Consider the following 15347-nt stretch of genomic DNA (forward strand, 5'->3'; position numbering starts at 1 on the left):
ACAGTGCTTCTCCCTGTCGAGGCAGGTGAATGGAATGCTTGAGGATTCAGATGCTGAAGTCTTCCCAAAGTATGATTCACTTTCACAACACATATATCCACAAATGTGCATCTAAGAAGACACACGATTCTTACTCTTTTATGTTCAGTAACTCCGTCTATACCCAAATATCAACGTAGACATTTTAGCATACCCATCAATAGTTAATTCATCAGTTACACAAATAAAAATCAACCACTATCTCTAAATTTGAGAATCTGACTGTTCAGTTGCCTGAAACTTTCTGTCCCCTTAGGAATTACACTACTGACTACTTCCACTCTCACCTTTTGATTTATAGTTGTCTCTCCCCATAAATGTTTATTTAAAAATTTTTTTTTATAAAGACATGCATTCAAACCTGAAAAAGAGCCTTGAAATGAATCACCCTAAAAGTTCTATTGTGATGGCTACATGTGAATTATGCAAAGAAATCATGTGTTGAAAGTGGTGGCTCGCTCACCTTCAGTTTGTAATACTCCTATAGCAAGCCTTCCAGTTAGCATTTTTCCTGCTTTTTAGAGAAGAGGGAATGTTTTATCCACCACATGACAAAACTCTCAAGTTTAGAAAACAAATTCTGGACCCCAGAGAAAAACATGATTTCCCCTTACACATAAGATCTGTGTTCTCTTTCCAGTTTCCTTTCTAAGGCCCACTTTTTGCAGACCACTAATAAAACTAACAAGCTCCTTCTGGTGGCATAGTCTACATTCTTGTGTTTAGGAACGTGGTTTTGTTAATTGCTTCAGCAGATCCCACGTTTTGTATGACAAGCCAAACATCTTTTCAAAGAACCTATACACAGTGCCACACATGAAACACACACCACACACAAAAACATCTGTGTATATGTGTGTTTTTAAATTTTTTTTTTTTCTGCTGGGGAATTTTATCTTCATTTTTTTTTTTTTTGGAAAATTGTCTTATTTTATTTTATAATAGAGATTCGGGCCCTACTCCCAAATATATCCATCTTTCCCAGCTAGTCCTGACATACTGTGAGGCTTAAGTTGACATCACAATATCCCTTTTCTGAGGAGGTCATGCCCTTGGTGGGTGGGGCTAGAGGAGGGGCAACTGTGAGGGGCATCATCACCTCTTAGTCCACCCTGTGCCAATATGAATTAGTAGCCACACCAGGTCTCAGCTGGGCCACATCTGGAGAACTGGGGTGAGGGTACAACATCAAAAATACTGGCCCCAGTCCAGTTACTCATCTGTTTTTGGACAGCAAGAAAACTAGCCTGTGGCTTGAGAACAGAATACCCACAGCGAAGGCCAGCAGAAACATTTGTCTGCCCTCACCCCTCTGCCCCTGCTTCTACTCATTCCCCATCTGCCCACCAAGTTCCATGACGCATGTCATCTCTCGAACACCCAGAACGCCCCAAAGAGGGCGTTCTCCAGGTCTGCCTGCAGACAGGACTATCTCAAGTGTCACTCGAGTGATAGTGAAGACACCAGGCAACCTGAAAGACTTTACGGTAGCTGATGACACCTCAGTGAGGCAGTTCAAGGAGAAGCTATCGGCTCACTTCAAATGTCAAATGGACCAACTAGTGCTGGTCTTCATGGGCCGCCTTCTCAAAGACCATGACACACTGAGCCAGAGGGGCATCGTAGATGGCCACACCATCCACCTGGTCATCAAATCCAAGCATGGTTCCAGATCCCTGGCCCATTCTTCCAGGAACCTGTCAGCCAAAGAGTCCTGCCATGGGGACAGAAACACCAAAGGAAACAGCAGTGGGGTGTACAGATCTCCCGGTGTGAGTCAAACCCCCGTGGAGTCAGACCTCTTCGTGAAGACTGATGCATCCAAAGTACATACTCAGGAACTGAAAGTGGACAGTTCAGACTGTATAGCCCAGATACTGGAGAATCCTAGTATCCAACGGCTTCAGTCCAACATGGAGTTCATGCGGCAGTTCATCTCCGAACACCCAGACATGCAGCAATTGATGCAGCAGAATCCAGAAGTCTCCCACCTCCTTGACAATTCTGAGATCCTGTATCAGACTCTGGAGTTAGCCAGGAATCTTGCCATGATTCAAGAGATAATGCAGACCCAGCAACCTGCACAGAATCCTGAGCATCCACTGAATACACTGGGTTTCGAGACGATCCCAGGTGGGAACAATGCCTTGAGCCAGAGCTACACTGATTCCAATGACCGAATGCTCAACAATTTGCAAGATCCTTTTGGGGGCAACCCTTTCACAGCTCTCTTGGCAGGACAAGTGCCAGAACAGTTACAGCCCTCACCCCCAACTCCACCACCATCTCAGGAATGGCGAGACCAGCTCCCACAGCTCCCTACAGCCCGAGTCATCTATACCAGTTCTCGGGGTTTTTCCTCCATCACCTCAACCAATGCCACCCCAAACAGAGTCAACCACGCTTTCAGGACCGATGCTGCCACGATCTCCACCAAAGACCAAAGCCCTGTCCATGGCACTGAGATGGCAGCCTTGCCTATCATAGAAGTTACCCAGGAACCCCAAGAGGAAGACCAGGATGCCACTGTCTCTATAGATAGTTCTGAACAGAGGTTGGAGGAAGATCTCCAGTTGTTGGATGAGCAGAATAGCTCTCAGATCACAGGAGGCATGATGCAGTTACTCATGAATAATCCCCACTTGGCAGCTCAGATGATGATGTTCATGAGTATGCCCCAGCTGAGTGAACAGTGGAGACAGCAGCTGCCCACATTCCTGCAGCAGTCACAGCTCTCTGACCTGCTGTTAGCCCTCACTAACCCGAGAGCATCACAAGCGATATTGCAGATCGAGCAGGGTCTCCAGCTTTTGGCCACAGAGGCTCCTGTTCTTCTGCCCTGGGTTGCACCTTACTCATGGGGCCTAGGCTGTCTTTCTGCCCCCAGCTGCAGCTATCCTGACCCAGTGCCCTGGGCCTGGAATATGCCAGATCTGGCTGAGTCCAAGAGAGCTGAGTGCTGCCACACATCTGGAACAGTCCTGCAGAAGTTACAATCCCTAGCTGGAGACCCTTCCCACCTTCTACAAGCCCCTGAGATTCGTTTCAGCAAGCAGATGGAATCTCTCCAGGCCATGGGATTTGGGAATCACCATGCCAATCTACAGGCACTCATTGCTACTGAAGGGGACACTAATGCTGCTATTCGCAAGCTCAAGAGATCCCAGGGATTCTAACTACTGCACCTACCAGTCTGCTTTCTACCTGCCTTCTGACTCATGATCACCTCATCTGCATTTTTTTTTTTAAAACCTCTTCTGATGTTTCCAACCAGGAACAGTCTTGGAAAAGGAGAAAGCAACCAATGCTTTCTCTTGTGAATACCAAACTTTGGTCATGGCTACAAGATCTGTCAATAAAATGGCTGCACTTACATGCCCTCATCTGAGGTTTGGTTTTGTTTGTTTTTCAGAAAAGTGACTACATATATTTGATACCCTGGTCTTTACACACACACACACACACACACACCACATGCACATATTAATAAAGAGATGAAGGGAACCACAGTTGCACATATACTCAAATAACCAAGAACATGCATATATAGCCTACCACAAGTGCAAACACACACAGATACACATAAATACCTACAGACATGTAAACAGACCCACATGTAAGGGAAGATAAACATAAAATGCTCATACCGAAAGGGAAATGTTACATAGACCCAGATGCTTAGTCATAAAAACTGATATTTAATCATACATTTCTTTTCTTTTTTTTTTTTTTTTTCTTGTCCTGTTTTTTTTTTTTTTTTTTTATTAAGGAGTCATAATGATCCTCATAAAACAGATGTTGCTTGTAATATCCCATTTTCTGAGAAATTTAAATGTCATCATTGGTGATGCTGAGTGATTTCAGAAGTCATGATTTCACAATAAAAACAAAATAGAGCACTTTGCACAAAATTAGGCAAAACACTAGGATTTCCATTTGACTTCATCAGTGTCTCTCAGTTGAACTGTTTGATGTAGGTATCCGTTCAGTGCTACGGAAAAGAAAAGATGCACTCAAAACTAAGCCACATGTAATCATACATTTCTTAAACCTGCACTGTTCATGTCTGAAAGTGAAGGAATGGCCCGATGGGTCAGAGTAGGAAGAATTCACGTATCAACCAGGCCTGAATGAGAACTTATAATTGTGGCCTCTTACTAATCGCCAGTGAGAGGACTTGGGTGGATAGTTACTATTGTTCCTTCAGCACACAGAGGTGCAGCTGCTGCCGTCGTCACTGAATATCTCAGTCACCACAAACCCAGTCCTCCATGGGACGTAGCACCATGTTCACACCCTTCAGTATATCAGCTGTAGCTTGTGATTTCCACGGTTGTCAAAGGTCCACCTCCTTTCCTGTCTCACCTGGGATGTCCCAGCCTGGCAGGGTATACAAACAACTGTGGTTCAATTATTCAATTGTTCAATAGTTAATAAGCTTTTAATTTATGAAGTCAACATGGTTTTAGGTATTGAAAAAATAGCAGTGACATAAAGATCATCTGTGGAGTTTAATTTCTTTCATGAGGATATAGACAGAATCGAAATTAACTTTAGATGTATTAGGTGGTGGAAAGTGAAGAAAAATGAACTAGGATAAGCTACTCTAAACAGAGTGATCAGGGAAGGCCGATCTGAGATGATGACATTTAGGTTGAAACCAGAAGGAAATGGAAACAACATGCAATTCCCAGCAGAAGAATGATCCAAGCAGAGAAGGTTGTATGAGAATAAAAGTTCTGAGGTAGGGGATTCCTGTTGTGCTTGAAAAATAACAAGGAGGTTTATGCAGCTGAAGTGCAGTGAACAAAAACCAACCAAACAAAAAGAAACAAACAAAAAAACCCTCCCAATCAATCAACCTACCAAACCAACCAACCAAAACAAACAAACAAAAAACAAAACAACAACAACAACACAACCCAAAACCAGGGACAGGGTCAGAGGTATTGTGAAAAACTTTGTAGGCCTGGTGAGCATTTTGCATTTTATTTACTATGAATGTAATAAAAGAGTCACTGGTGGGCACATTTATTAATCGTAGACATTAAAATATACCATAAGATCCCCCGAAACTGAAATTTAAACCCAAGTGTTCATTATTCTCTGCTGTTGTTCCTTCAATCACACTATGATTGTGCCAGATGATTCTCATTTTTCATCTTTACTTTTATAGAAATCAACACTGTCCTTTAACATGCTTCTTTGACTATCTGAATATCTTCTGATTTGGATTAAAGTTCTGTCATACTTTTGAAGTTTAATAGATAATTTTACTAACAATTGCTTCTCGATTTTACTTGAAATGGAGAATGAGATAATCAATTCATTAACTAAAGTTGTATCTTAAAAATTGTAAGTCACAAAGAATGCATTCTAAAAAAGAGAAGTCACTGGTGAGTTTTGAGCAAAGGAATGGAGTACTATAATACAAAGTATCAGTCTGACTGCTGAGTGGGGAATGGACTCTGTTAGATAAAAACCAGGGAAACAAGGAAACCAAGTAGGGGACTTTTATAATAGAGCAGGCGAGAGATAGTACTGTGTGGTGCTAGGTTGGGAACAGCAGAGATGGTGAGACTCTAGACAGATCCTGGACTCTAAAGGGGACTCAGAGATTTGTGTGCTTCTCACAGATCACTTCCCCCCACCCTTGACATTACCATCTGCAAGAATGAAGGACAGGCCCACAAAGTTCCCAGTACTTCTGGCAAGCCCACGACAAAAAACTATACTTCACCTCCACTGTCTACCAAAAAGGTAAGTTTTGAGAAAGAAATTAAGTTAGTTAACATGAATTTTTATTTCTCCATTAGAATTTCTCTTTTAAACTGTTTACCTTCATTTATTACAAAGAAGCCCAAACTCCCATGTTATCTTTCTTATTTTCATCCCAATATACTATGAAAATTCCTTATCTGATCTAATTTTCCCTTCATCACCAATTCTCTAAAGCTCTCTGTACTTCAACTGCATTCTAGAAGTCATACCTTTGCAACAGCAAAACACTCATGTGTACAACTTTCTTTCTAAAGGTTCCCTTATCTTTTTGTATAACATGTCTGGCCACTGAAGTCATTGCTTCTCCAGAGTGATGGCTGCTTCTTTCATTCTCGATGGTCTTAAAGTGGGCAGGTGTCATTCCTGCACCTTCTCACTGCTTCTTCACCCTCATTCTCTAGCTTCAAGACTACATAATCCGTCAGTACGACCATTCTGTCATAGTAATCACCTATTAAACTCATATACTGCCTAATCTCTGTGGAGGTAGAGAAAGAAATACAACCTTGTTGACAAGTTAGATTCAAATATATTGCCAAAAGCCTTAATCCTAACTGCTCATTTTTAGGCAATGAGTCTCACTAGAATCTGCATCAGAATCAACCCGTGGGTGTGTCAAGGCCTAGCTTTCTGAGCTACATTCCAAGGGTTTCTGATTCAATAGAACTACAGGGGGCGCCTAACTTCCCCTTCCTAAGTTTCCAGGTGCTGCTGGTCTGGAGACCACACACCGAGATCCTTTGGCCTAGTCAATTCATTATCTTATCCTTTTAGATGCCCATTTCATACCTTTTTCTGCTTTTCTCAAATCTTCAATGTCCACTTATATTCTGAATTTCAGCTGATATTTTGCCTGTTTTAACAAAAAGACAAAAGAGATCAATCAAAAGCCACTTGCACCTGTATCCACTGCCAAATGAGCAATTAACTTATACCTGTACCTTATTCATGTGTCTCCTGTTCTATTACCATGAATAAATTGTCCATGTTCCTAAAGCAAAATTTCTACGTGGACACTTGCTCCCCATTGCTGTAACCTGTCAGAGGATTTAATCTTGTGGGTGCTTTCCTTTTCTCCTGCATTATTTTCCCTCATTGAATTGTTCCCATCAAAATAAAAACATCATGCGCTATTCTCATCTTATGGAAGAACAAAACAAGAAACACTAAAAAGCCTTTAAACCCCACATTCCCTCTAGCCTTCATCCCCTCTGCTCATTTATAGTAACCTGTTGGATCCTCTTGATTTCCAACTCATTTGTTCTTAATCACATGCCAGTCAAGCTGTCTGCCTCACCACTGTTTCAAAGCTGGTCTCAACATGATCTTTAGATTTTTTAAAATCAAATTCAGTGGTCAATTCTCAGTCCTCATCCTATTGACTGACCAGCATCATTTAATAGAGTTGGTTACTTGCTCCTCTTTGCAATTCTTCATTTGATAATTCTTTCTCATTTTTAAAAGTTTATTGGTTCTTTTTAGTTATAATGACAGCAGAATCCATTTTTTAAAAAATATTTTTAGCTGTAGATGGACACAATAGCTTTATTTTATTTATTTTTTTATGTGGTGCTGAGACTAGAACCCAGTGCCTCACATGTGCTAGGCAAGAACTCTACCACTGAGCTACAACCCCAGGTCAGCAGAATCCATTTTCATATACTTATACAAGTATGGAATATATCTTATCCTAGTTAGAGTCCCATTCTCATGGATGTACATGATAGGGGGATTCACTTTGTTGTTTTCATATATGTACATGGGAAAATTTTGTTAGATTCATTCTACTGTGTTTGCTTTGCCTATCTCCCTCCTCTCCCTCCCACCTTACTGTTTTATTTCCTCTCAACTTTTTTTTTTTTTTTTTTTGTGTGTGTGTGTGTGTGTGTATGTGTGTGTGAATACTTCAGACTTTTGAATGGTGTAGAGCCACAAGACCAAGTTTTTAAAATTATTATCCTTCTTTAATTCTATGATCATTAACTAGCTAATCCTAGCCAAAGGATGATTTTAAGCACTCTCTAAATGCTTATGAACTCGTCTTAAAATATTCAGCTACCTTCCTACATCTCCGTTTAGATAAAATAGACATATTATACATATATGTGCATATACACATTTATACGTATATATGTTTTATAACATGTTGCTTTCTGCTTAACAACCTGCTTATTTGTATTTATCTTAATAAATATCTAGTTCATTCTTGGAGTTTCTCTGGGAGATATTTAAAAAAAAAAACCTCAAGTCATCCTTGACACCTCTCTCATAATCCCAGTTTCATCCATCACCAAATCGATACTTTGAAAATGTAGAAAGAATTCATGGTTAATGTTGAATTAGACAGAAAACAGGGACATAGGATGCCAGAAAGAAGCCCCTCAAATAGGAAGAAGCTGAATTTTGTTGAACTGAAGAAATTTTTGTAATCGCCCAATCCTAGTTCAAGTCTCTATGTAACACATATGAGGTTGTGTGGAAGCAGGGCTCTTGGCCTGGGAGAGAATGGGCAGCATAGGGACCTCACTGTGAAAAGAGCAACTGGGGCAAAGGAAATAAAAGAGGTTAAGGAGGGAGTTAGAAATTCCCCGGGATGGAGAGCACCTTGGAGGAGTCTTCAGAATCCATTGTGTGAGGTTATGATGTCAGTCCTGAGGTCACAGAGGTGACCTGATGGAGTAGGTTCCGGCCCAGAAGGTCTCAGGGGTGGCTGTGAAGCAAGATGAGGGCGGTTTGGAGCCCTGCATAAGAAGAAGGCCGGGGCCACAGCTGATTGGTATGTTTTCCACACCGGGCCCTTCTTCCTACTTTTGCCCCATCATCATCAGCAGATGACCTTTTCCCCAGAGTCCCAGAGTTACCTTCCCTGACCCCAACACCTTTTAATCTCATATTCCTCCAAAAGCATCCTCTCCCAGGAGCCTCATGGCCCCTTCCATGTATACCCCACAGCTTCCCCTACCCCGAGGCCCAAGACCCTCTTCATCCTCACCTTTCCCACTTTCATCACTGCCTGAAAGGATGATCTTGGTCTTCCATTCCCATTCCCCCAGCTGTGTCCCCACAGACCTGGGACTCCTGCTGCCAACCATGGCCAAAAGTGGAGAGGCTCTGCCACAGGGTAGCCCAGCACCAGTCCAGGACCCCCACCTCATCAAGGTGACGGTGAAGACGCCCAAGGACAAGGAGGATTTCTCAGTTACAGACACATGCACCATCCAGCAGTTGAAGGAGGAGATATCTCAGCGCTTTAAGGCCCACCCTGATCAGCTGGTCCTAATCTTTGCTGGAAAAATCCTCAAGGACCCTGATTCATTGGCACAGTGTGGAGTGCGAGATGGCCTCACCGTTCACCTCGTCATCAAGATGCAGCGCCGAGCCATGGGCCCTGAGTGCCCAGCTGCTTCAGTCCCTACCCCAGGCCCAAGTCCTGGATCACTCCCTCAGCCAAGCTCCATTTATCCCACAGATGGGCCACCCACCTTCAGTTTAGGTGTCCTCGCAGGCCTCAACGGGCTGGGTCTGACCTCTGGTAGCTTCCCTGACCAGCCAAACTCACTGATGTGGCAGCACGTATCAGTGCCTGAGTTTGTGGCTCAGCTAATTGATGACCCCTTCATCCAGGGTCTGCTGTCCAACACGGGCCTGGTGCGCCAGCTGGTTCTTGACAATCCTCATATGCAGCAGCTAATCCAGCACAATCCTGAGATTGGGCATATTCTTAACAACCCTGAAATCATGCGGCAGACGCTGGAGTTTCTTCGTAACCCTGCCATGATGCAAGAGATGATGCGTAGCCAGGATAGGGCACTCAGTAACCTGGAGAGCATCCCTGGTGGCTACAATGTGCTTCGCACCATGTACACAGATATTATGGACCCAATGCTTAATGCAGTACAGGAGCAGTTTGGTGGAAACCCTTTTGCCACAACCACAACTACTAATTCCACCAGCAGCAGCAACCAACCTTCAAGGACAGAGAATCGTGACCCTCTTCCCAACCCCTGGACTTCCACATATGGAAGTTCAGGGGTCAGGAGAGGAAGGCAGTCTGGGGACCAGGAGACATCTGAAATTAGAAATAGGGTCCCAAACTTTCTGGGTAACATAGGGCTCTATGATTATCTCCAGCAATTACATGAGACCCCCCAGTCCCTGGGAATGTATCTTCAGGGAACTGCACCTACCCTAAGTCCAAGCCAGGAATCTCCTCCACCAGGAAACAGAATTCCTCCAACTTCACCCTCATCCCAGGAACCTGGGTCAGGTCAATCTCTTCCTAAAGAGTCAGTAACAATCAAGGGAAAGTCCTCCTGTCCAGCTTTCTTAAGATACCCCTCAGAGAGCAGTACTGGACAAGGTAGAGGCCAAGACCGTACAGGGAAGGATTCTACTGACCACAGCACCAACATGCCTGATCTTGTCTCTGGGCTTGGTGATTCTGCCAACAGGGCTCCATTTGTTCCTTCATCACCTTCCCCTGTGGCAACCACTGCTGGAGTCCCTGAGCCTCCCTGGATACCACCACCAGGATATCCAAGATCTCTGAGGCCTGCTGGCATGAATCAGGCCCCCCATTTGCAGGATGAGATACATCAGCAGCTACCTCTCTTGCTGCACCTTCAGGCAGCCATGGCAAACCCTCGTGCCATGCAAGCCCTGCTGCAGATTGAGCAGGGTTTGCAGATCCTGGCTACTGAAGCGCCTCGTCTCCTGCTCTGGTTCATGCCTTGCCTAGCAGGGCTGGGTGGTGTGGCAGGAGGGACAGAGTCTAGAGAAGGTGGTTTTATGTCTGAGGATGCCCGCCCAGCTCCAGCTCCTCAGGTTTCCCCAGCACAGGGTTCTGCAGAGCTAGGTTTCCATTCCACTCCCTTTCTCCAGATGTTGCAAGCCTTAGCTAGTGCCAGTCCCCAACAGCTACAGCCTGAGGCTCACTTCCGGGCCCAACTGGAGCAACTGCGGGCCATGGGCTTTCTGAACCCTGAAGCCAATCTTCAGGCCCTCATTGCCACAGGGGGTGATGTAGATGCTGCTGTGGAGAAGCTGAGGCAGTCGTAGGAGTCCTAGTCATTCAGACCATATCATTCCCTCTGTGCCTTTTCCCCATATCCTATTACCCTAGCTCTCCCATTCTTGAATACAACTGCACTATAAACCAAATTTACTATGATGCCCTTTACTGTGGAGACAGTGTTGTTCCAGATTTGATGAGGAAGATTAAGAGCCAGAAATAGGGTGGGGGAACTGTGTGTGACCTAACCTCCCCATCACTGGACTACCATGGGGCCCCCGTCTGAGCTCGGTGTATCCCTGTCTTGAGATGCAATTACATCCAATCTCTAGTGTTAGCCACTGTTTGAGTCTGATTCTTGTGGGAGATGAATAAAGGGGAGCATGTGGGAAGAGAACTAGCAATAAGTGCTGTCTCTATGAATGGAAGGTCTTAGAGAGGAAAGAAAGTACAATGTTTGAATTTAGAAGAGTCAGGCCTGGAGACAGAGGAGGGGATATGCTGCAACCCTCTGAAGACTGAGACCTGAGGCTTTCCTGGTGTCCTTCCAGAAGTCTTCGAGATTCTATGTCCTGTAGTAGTTGCCATTACCATGTCGTCTGCATTTTAGGGGTCCCAACCACCACTTGGTAGAAGAATCAATGTAGTTTACTATATCCCCTATCCCTGAAGACTATGCCACAGATGGCTGTCACTTTCAGGATTTGACTCTGATCCCTGAGTGCACAGAGGGAGAGCAGTGAGGATTCAGGGTGAATTCTTTTAGTGAATCTCACCTAGTTTATATGTCTTTTGCAGTTATATTCCGAGACTGGATTTCTTGCAACTTCTAGCTCAAAAAATCAAGTACACACCATGTGCATAGTATCTGCTAGCTATTAGGAATTCACTGTGCATAAAAGAGAGATAATCTTGCCCTCACAAATTTATGGGGTTGTAGCAGGAACTGTTCTAACAATATATGAGAAATAATCATTATTCATCATTACAGATTGAGATAAAAAGATGAAGAGCTGTAAAATAGCCCTGATGGGCTTGTTGTTAGTTGAGACTCAGAAGATAGAAAAAGCCACTCTGAGTGTGTACTTGGGGCCCAACCTTGACAAAGTGGTGAGGGGGAAGTAGGAAATCTTTGAAAGGGGCCTGAAGAGAGGAACCATATGTATAAAGACACTGAGTAGGAGGTACTAACATAGGAGGTGCCTCTGGCACCTAAGTTATTTTTCATATTCAGAAATACTTCCCATTGCCCAAGTACTTTTATGGTAAAAGATTTATAACAAATCAATCAAGTGAACAATGCTTTCCACATAATATGCCAGAGAACACAAATTATTGAGAAGTGCACAAATGCACTATATATATATATATATATATATATATATCTTTAAATATGCTTTCCTATGGACATATTTTATACACACATTTACACATCTATGTACAAAACACAGTCTGATAAAAGATTTAAAACACTGTAAGCATAAGTATTTATGCTGTGTTATAGAAGGAAAAGGGTCCTTGATGGAGTGTACCATTATAGTTAAAGTGGCTGGGGTGTGTCTTTAAGTATCAGAGTTCTGTTGTGTCATCCTTCCATAAACTGAAAGCAACAATCTCCCCCTGTAGCACCCGGTATTTAGACAAGCCTGTCTGCCTTTGAGCTTCTGGCATGTGGCTTAAAGGAAATGAGATACATTTTTGGGACGAATTTATCCCAGTGATTTAGGTTTCAATTTCTAGGCGAGGTGCAAAGCCTTTAAGTTCTCACTTCCCCCTGTTTTGCATCAAAGTGGAAATTCTTGTTCTAATCAAAAGAACTGTATCTTGGGGAAAAGAAGAGGAAAGTCTTGCCTTTCCTTTGGGGCTGTGTCTAACTGGGGAAGATGTACAATGCCACCTATAATCTCCATTTTTGGAAGGCCAAGTAGATCTGAGAAAACCTCATGGAAAGAAGTGTTGTTGCTCTTACCTGACTTCCAGTTGGGTCCTAATCCTGAAGTCTCATGTGACATTAAGCATAGCTTTCCAGGATCTACTGCAGGTAGGCTAGGTCTGAAAAGTCCTGGCCAGGGAGGAAAGTGTTAATTTAGTGGATTTTTCTTTTGTCATATGCTCTTTAAAAATATTAACACAGATTAAGTGAACATATTAATGAAGTTCAGTGAGATATTTCCATATCTGCAAACAGTGTGTGCTGATCAAATCCAACCATCCTTTCTCACCACACCCCCACCACTGACATCCAAGTGGTTGTGGAGACTGGGTAAATAGAAATCAAGTAGACAATGCCACAGGACCAGAACTTGTGTCTGGAAGAATAAAGACTATTGGAATTTTGAGGAGAGGAGATCCCTGCAGGCTGATGTTGCTCAAAGTGCTGGTCACTGGGACTTCCTGTCTGTTGTTCCTGCTCTAACTCTAGCACTATCAGCAGAGGTCCAAGATCAAGTATCTGGCCTTGGCATGGGAGTTGTATAGGCGCAGAAGAGAAGACAGTCTCAGAGAGCTTTGATCATACTGAGCCTAGTGCCTGGATCCTTCCAAAGAAATCTCACCCGTTCTTCAGAACAAGAAATTTGCTAGAAAGTAAACACGTGCACCCACGTGCGCACGCACTGCCCCCCCCCCCCCCAAAAGAGACTGGTTCAATCTACATTGTTAATCTGTGTCACAAATAGCTAGGGAGGCAGACTGCAGTTTAAGAGAAAGGTATTATCAGAATAATAGAAATTGCAACCATTTTCTTTCCTTTTTAAGCAAGTTCTAATATTTCCATCATACACGTATGCCCATATTTTTCTAGATATTTTAAATTCTTGCTACTTAAATTTAATTTTAATAGCAGTTAGCAGTTATATGTAAGGCTCTGTTCCAAACACTTTAAGTCAGATTTCATATAACAGTCCTTTAGTACAGTTAGTATTATTATGCCTAATTTACCAAGAGGCAAGTTGAGGCATATGATAAAGGGAAATACTTTGCTTAAAGTTATAAAGATTCTTCATATTAGAGCCAGGACTTCTCATTTCCAAAGCTTGTACTGTTTACAGTGGTACCAAAACAAATTAGTCTATGCTTCAATTCTTATCCCCCAAAAGTGGTGCAGGACAGGATTTGTGGCATTTAATTGGAATTTTTGGACCCCTGACTCCTGCAAATATCTACAATGGATCGAAATACCTTCTTTATCATATCCTACATATGTGTGTATGTGTATTTCTTCTGCTTTGCTTTTTATTTCATATATTAGTATTTTAACATTAAAATATTTAATGACAAAGACCCAATGCTTAACTCATTATTTTTTTGTCAAACACCATTAACTTATTTTGTGCGTTTATTTTTCCAAATACACCTCATAGGGGATATCAGATTTCAGAAAAGATCCAATGAACTTTTGATTGGCTTTCCATCACACTTATAAATTAGAAGAAAATTGAGAAATTTACAATAGACCATCTTTTCTCTTAGAATAGGGAATGTTTCCTTCTATTGAGGTTTCATTCGTTCTCTGTAAAGCATTATGGGTTCTTCATTGAAGTCTGACGTATTTTGGGCTTATTTAAACACTACATTTTAATTCTTATTTTAAGTAGAGTTTTTTTCCACTATCTATTCTTAATGGTATTGCTGCTGTGGTGAAATTATCCTGTCTCCAGTTATAGTATGAATCCTTAATACAGGTAGACATTGTGCTGATTCTTATGCAAGCAATGAAAGCATCTTTGATAAAAGCTGAGTCTCTATTCTTCTAATACGTATTTTTGTAAATGTCAATTGTTGATAATATACATAAGTAAAATAAGAATATAAGAAAAAATAATTCCACTACCAGTTAGCACTAATACAATGATGTTTGTCTTCCCACGTAGTTTAATAAATCTGCCCTTTTAGCTTGGTAATGCATCATGAAACTTTCTAAGTTATTCAGCAGCCTTTTTCAATTCATTACATAAATATTTCCTGAATACTTATTATATGTCAGAAACTGTGCTTGGTGCCTGGAATACAATGGTTAGCAGAAAGATATGCTCTAAGAAATTTATGATTTAGGGGAATTGATAGACCCCAGAAGTAATAGTTAACGCTAATGGAATACTCACTAAGAACTAGGCACTATTGTACCACATTTACATATATTAACTCATTTAATTCTTATTATAACCCTACACTATTATTATATATATTTTACAGATGAGTAACTCATGCATGGCAATGTTAGGGGTCTAGTCCAAGATACACAGCGAGTAATTTAATGGAGCTGGAGCCGGGATTTCAACCAACCAGTCTTTCTAGAGGCTATACTTCTTTTTTTTGAAACAGAGTCTTAACTCTGTTGCCCAGACTGATCTCAGATTCATGGGCTCAAGTGATCTTGCTGCTTCTGTCTTCCAAGTAGCTGGGATTACAGGTGTGTACCACCATGCCTGACTGAGATCATACTCTTAATCCTTATTCTTCATGATTTTCTATTGCATAAAGAATTATTGAATTGCAGTTAGGATAAATTTCATGT

General features: G+C 42.2%; 2 protein-coding genes across 2 annotated transcripts; both read left to right on the forward strand.

Annotated features, from left to right (window-relative positions):
• Window positions 1–1394: 1394 nt before the first annotated feature.
• UBQLNL (ubiquilin like) lies at window positions 1395–3215 on the forward strand (the record flags this gene model as incomplete). The annotated part of the gene is made up of 1 exon (XM_079104701.1): window positions 1395–3215. One exon carries the CDS (start codon window positions 1395–1397, stop codon window positions 3213–3215), a length of 1821 nt encoding a protein of 606 aa, XP_078960827.1.
• A 5626-nt stretch (window positions 3216–8841) lies between these two features.
• UBQLN3 (ubiquilin 3) lies at window positions 8842–10878 on the forward strand (the record flags this gene model as incomplete). The annotated part of the gene is made up of 1 exon (XM_079104700.1): window positions 8842–10878. One exon carries the CDS (start codon window positions 8842–8844, stop codon window positions 10876–10878), a length of 2037 nt encoding a protein of 678 aa, XP_078960826.1.
• Between the last annotated feature and the right edge of the window lie 4469 nt (window positions 10879–15347).

This window comes from Sciurus vulgaris (assembly GCF_902686455.1).
Source record: "Sciurus vulgaris genome assembly, chromosome: 11".
Lineage (NCBI taxonomy): Eukaryota > Metazoa > Chordata > Mammalia > Rodentia > Sciuridae > Sciurus > Sciurus vulgaris.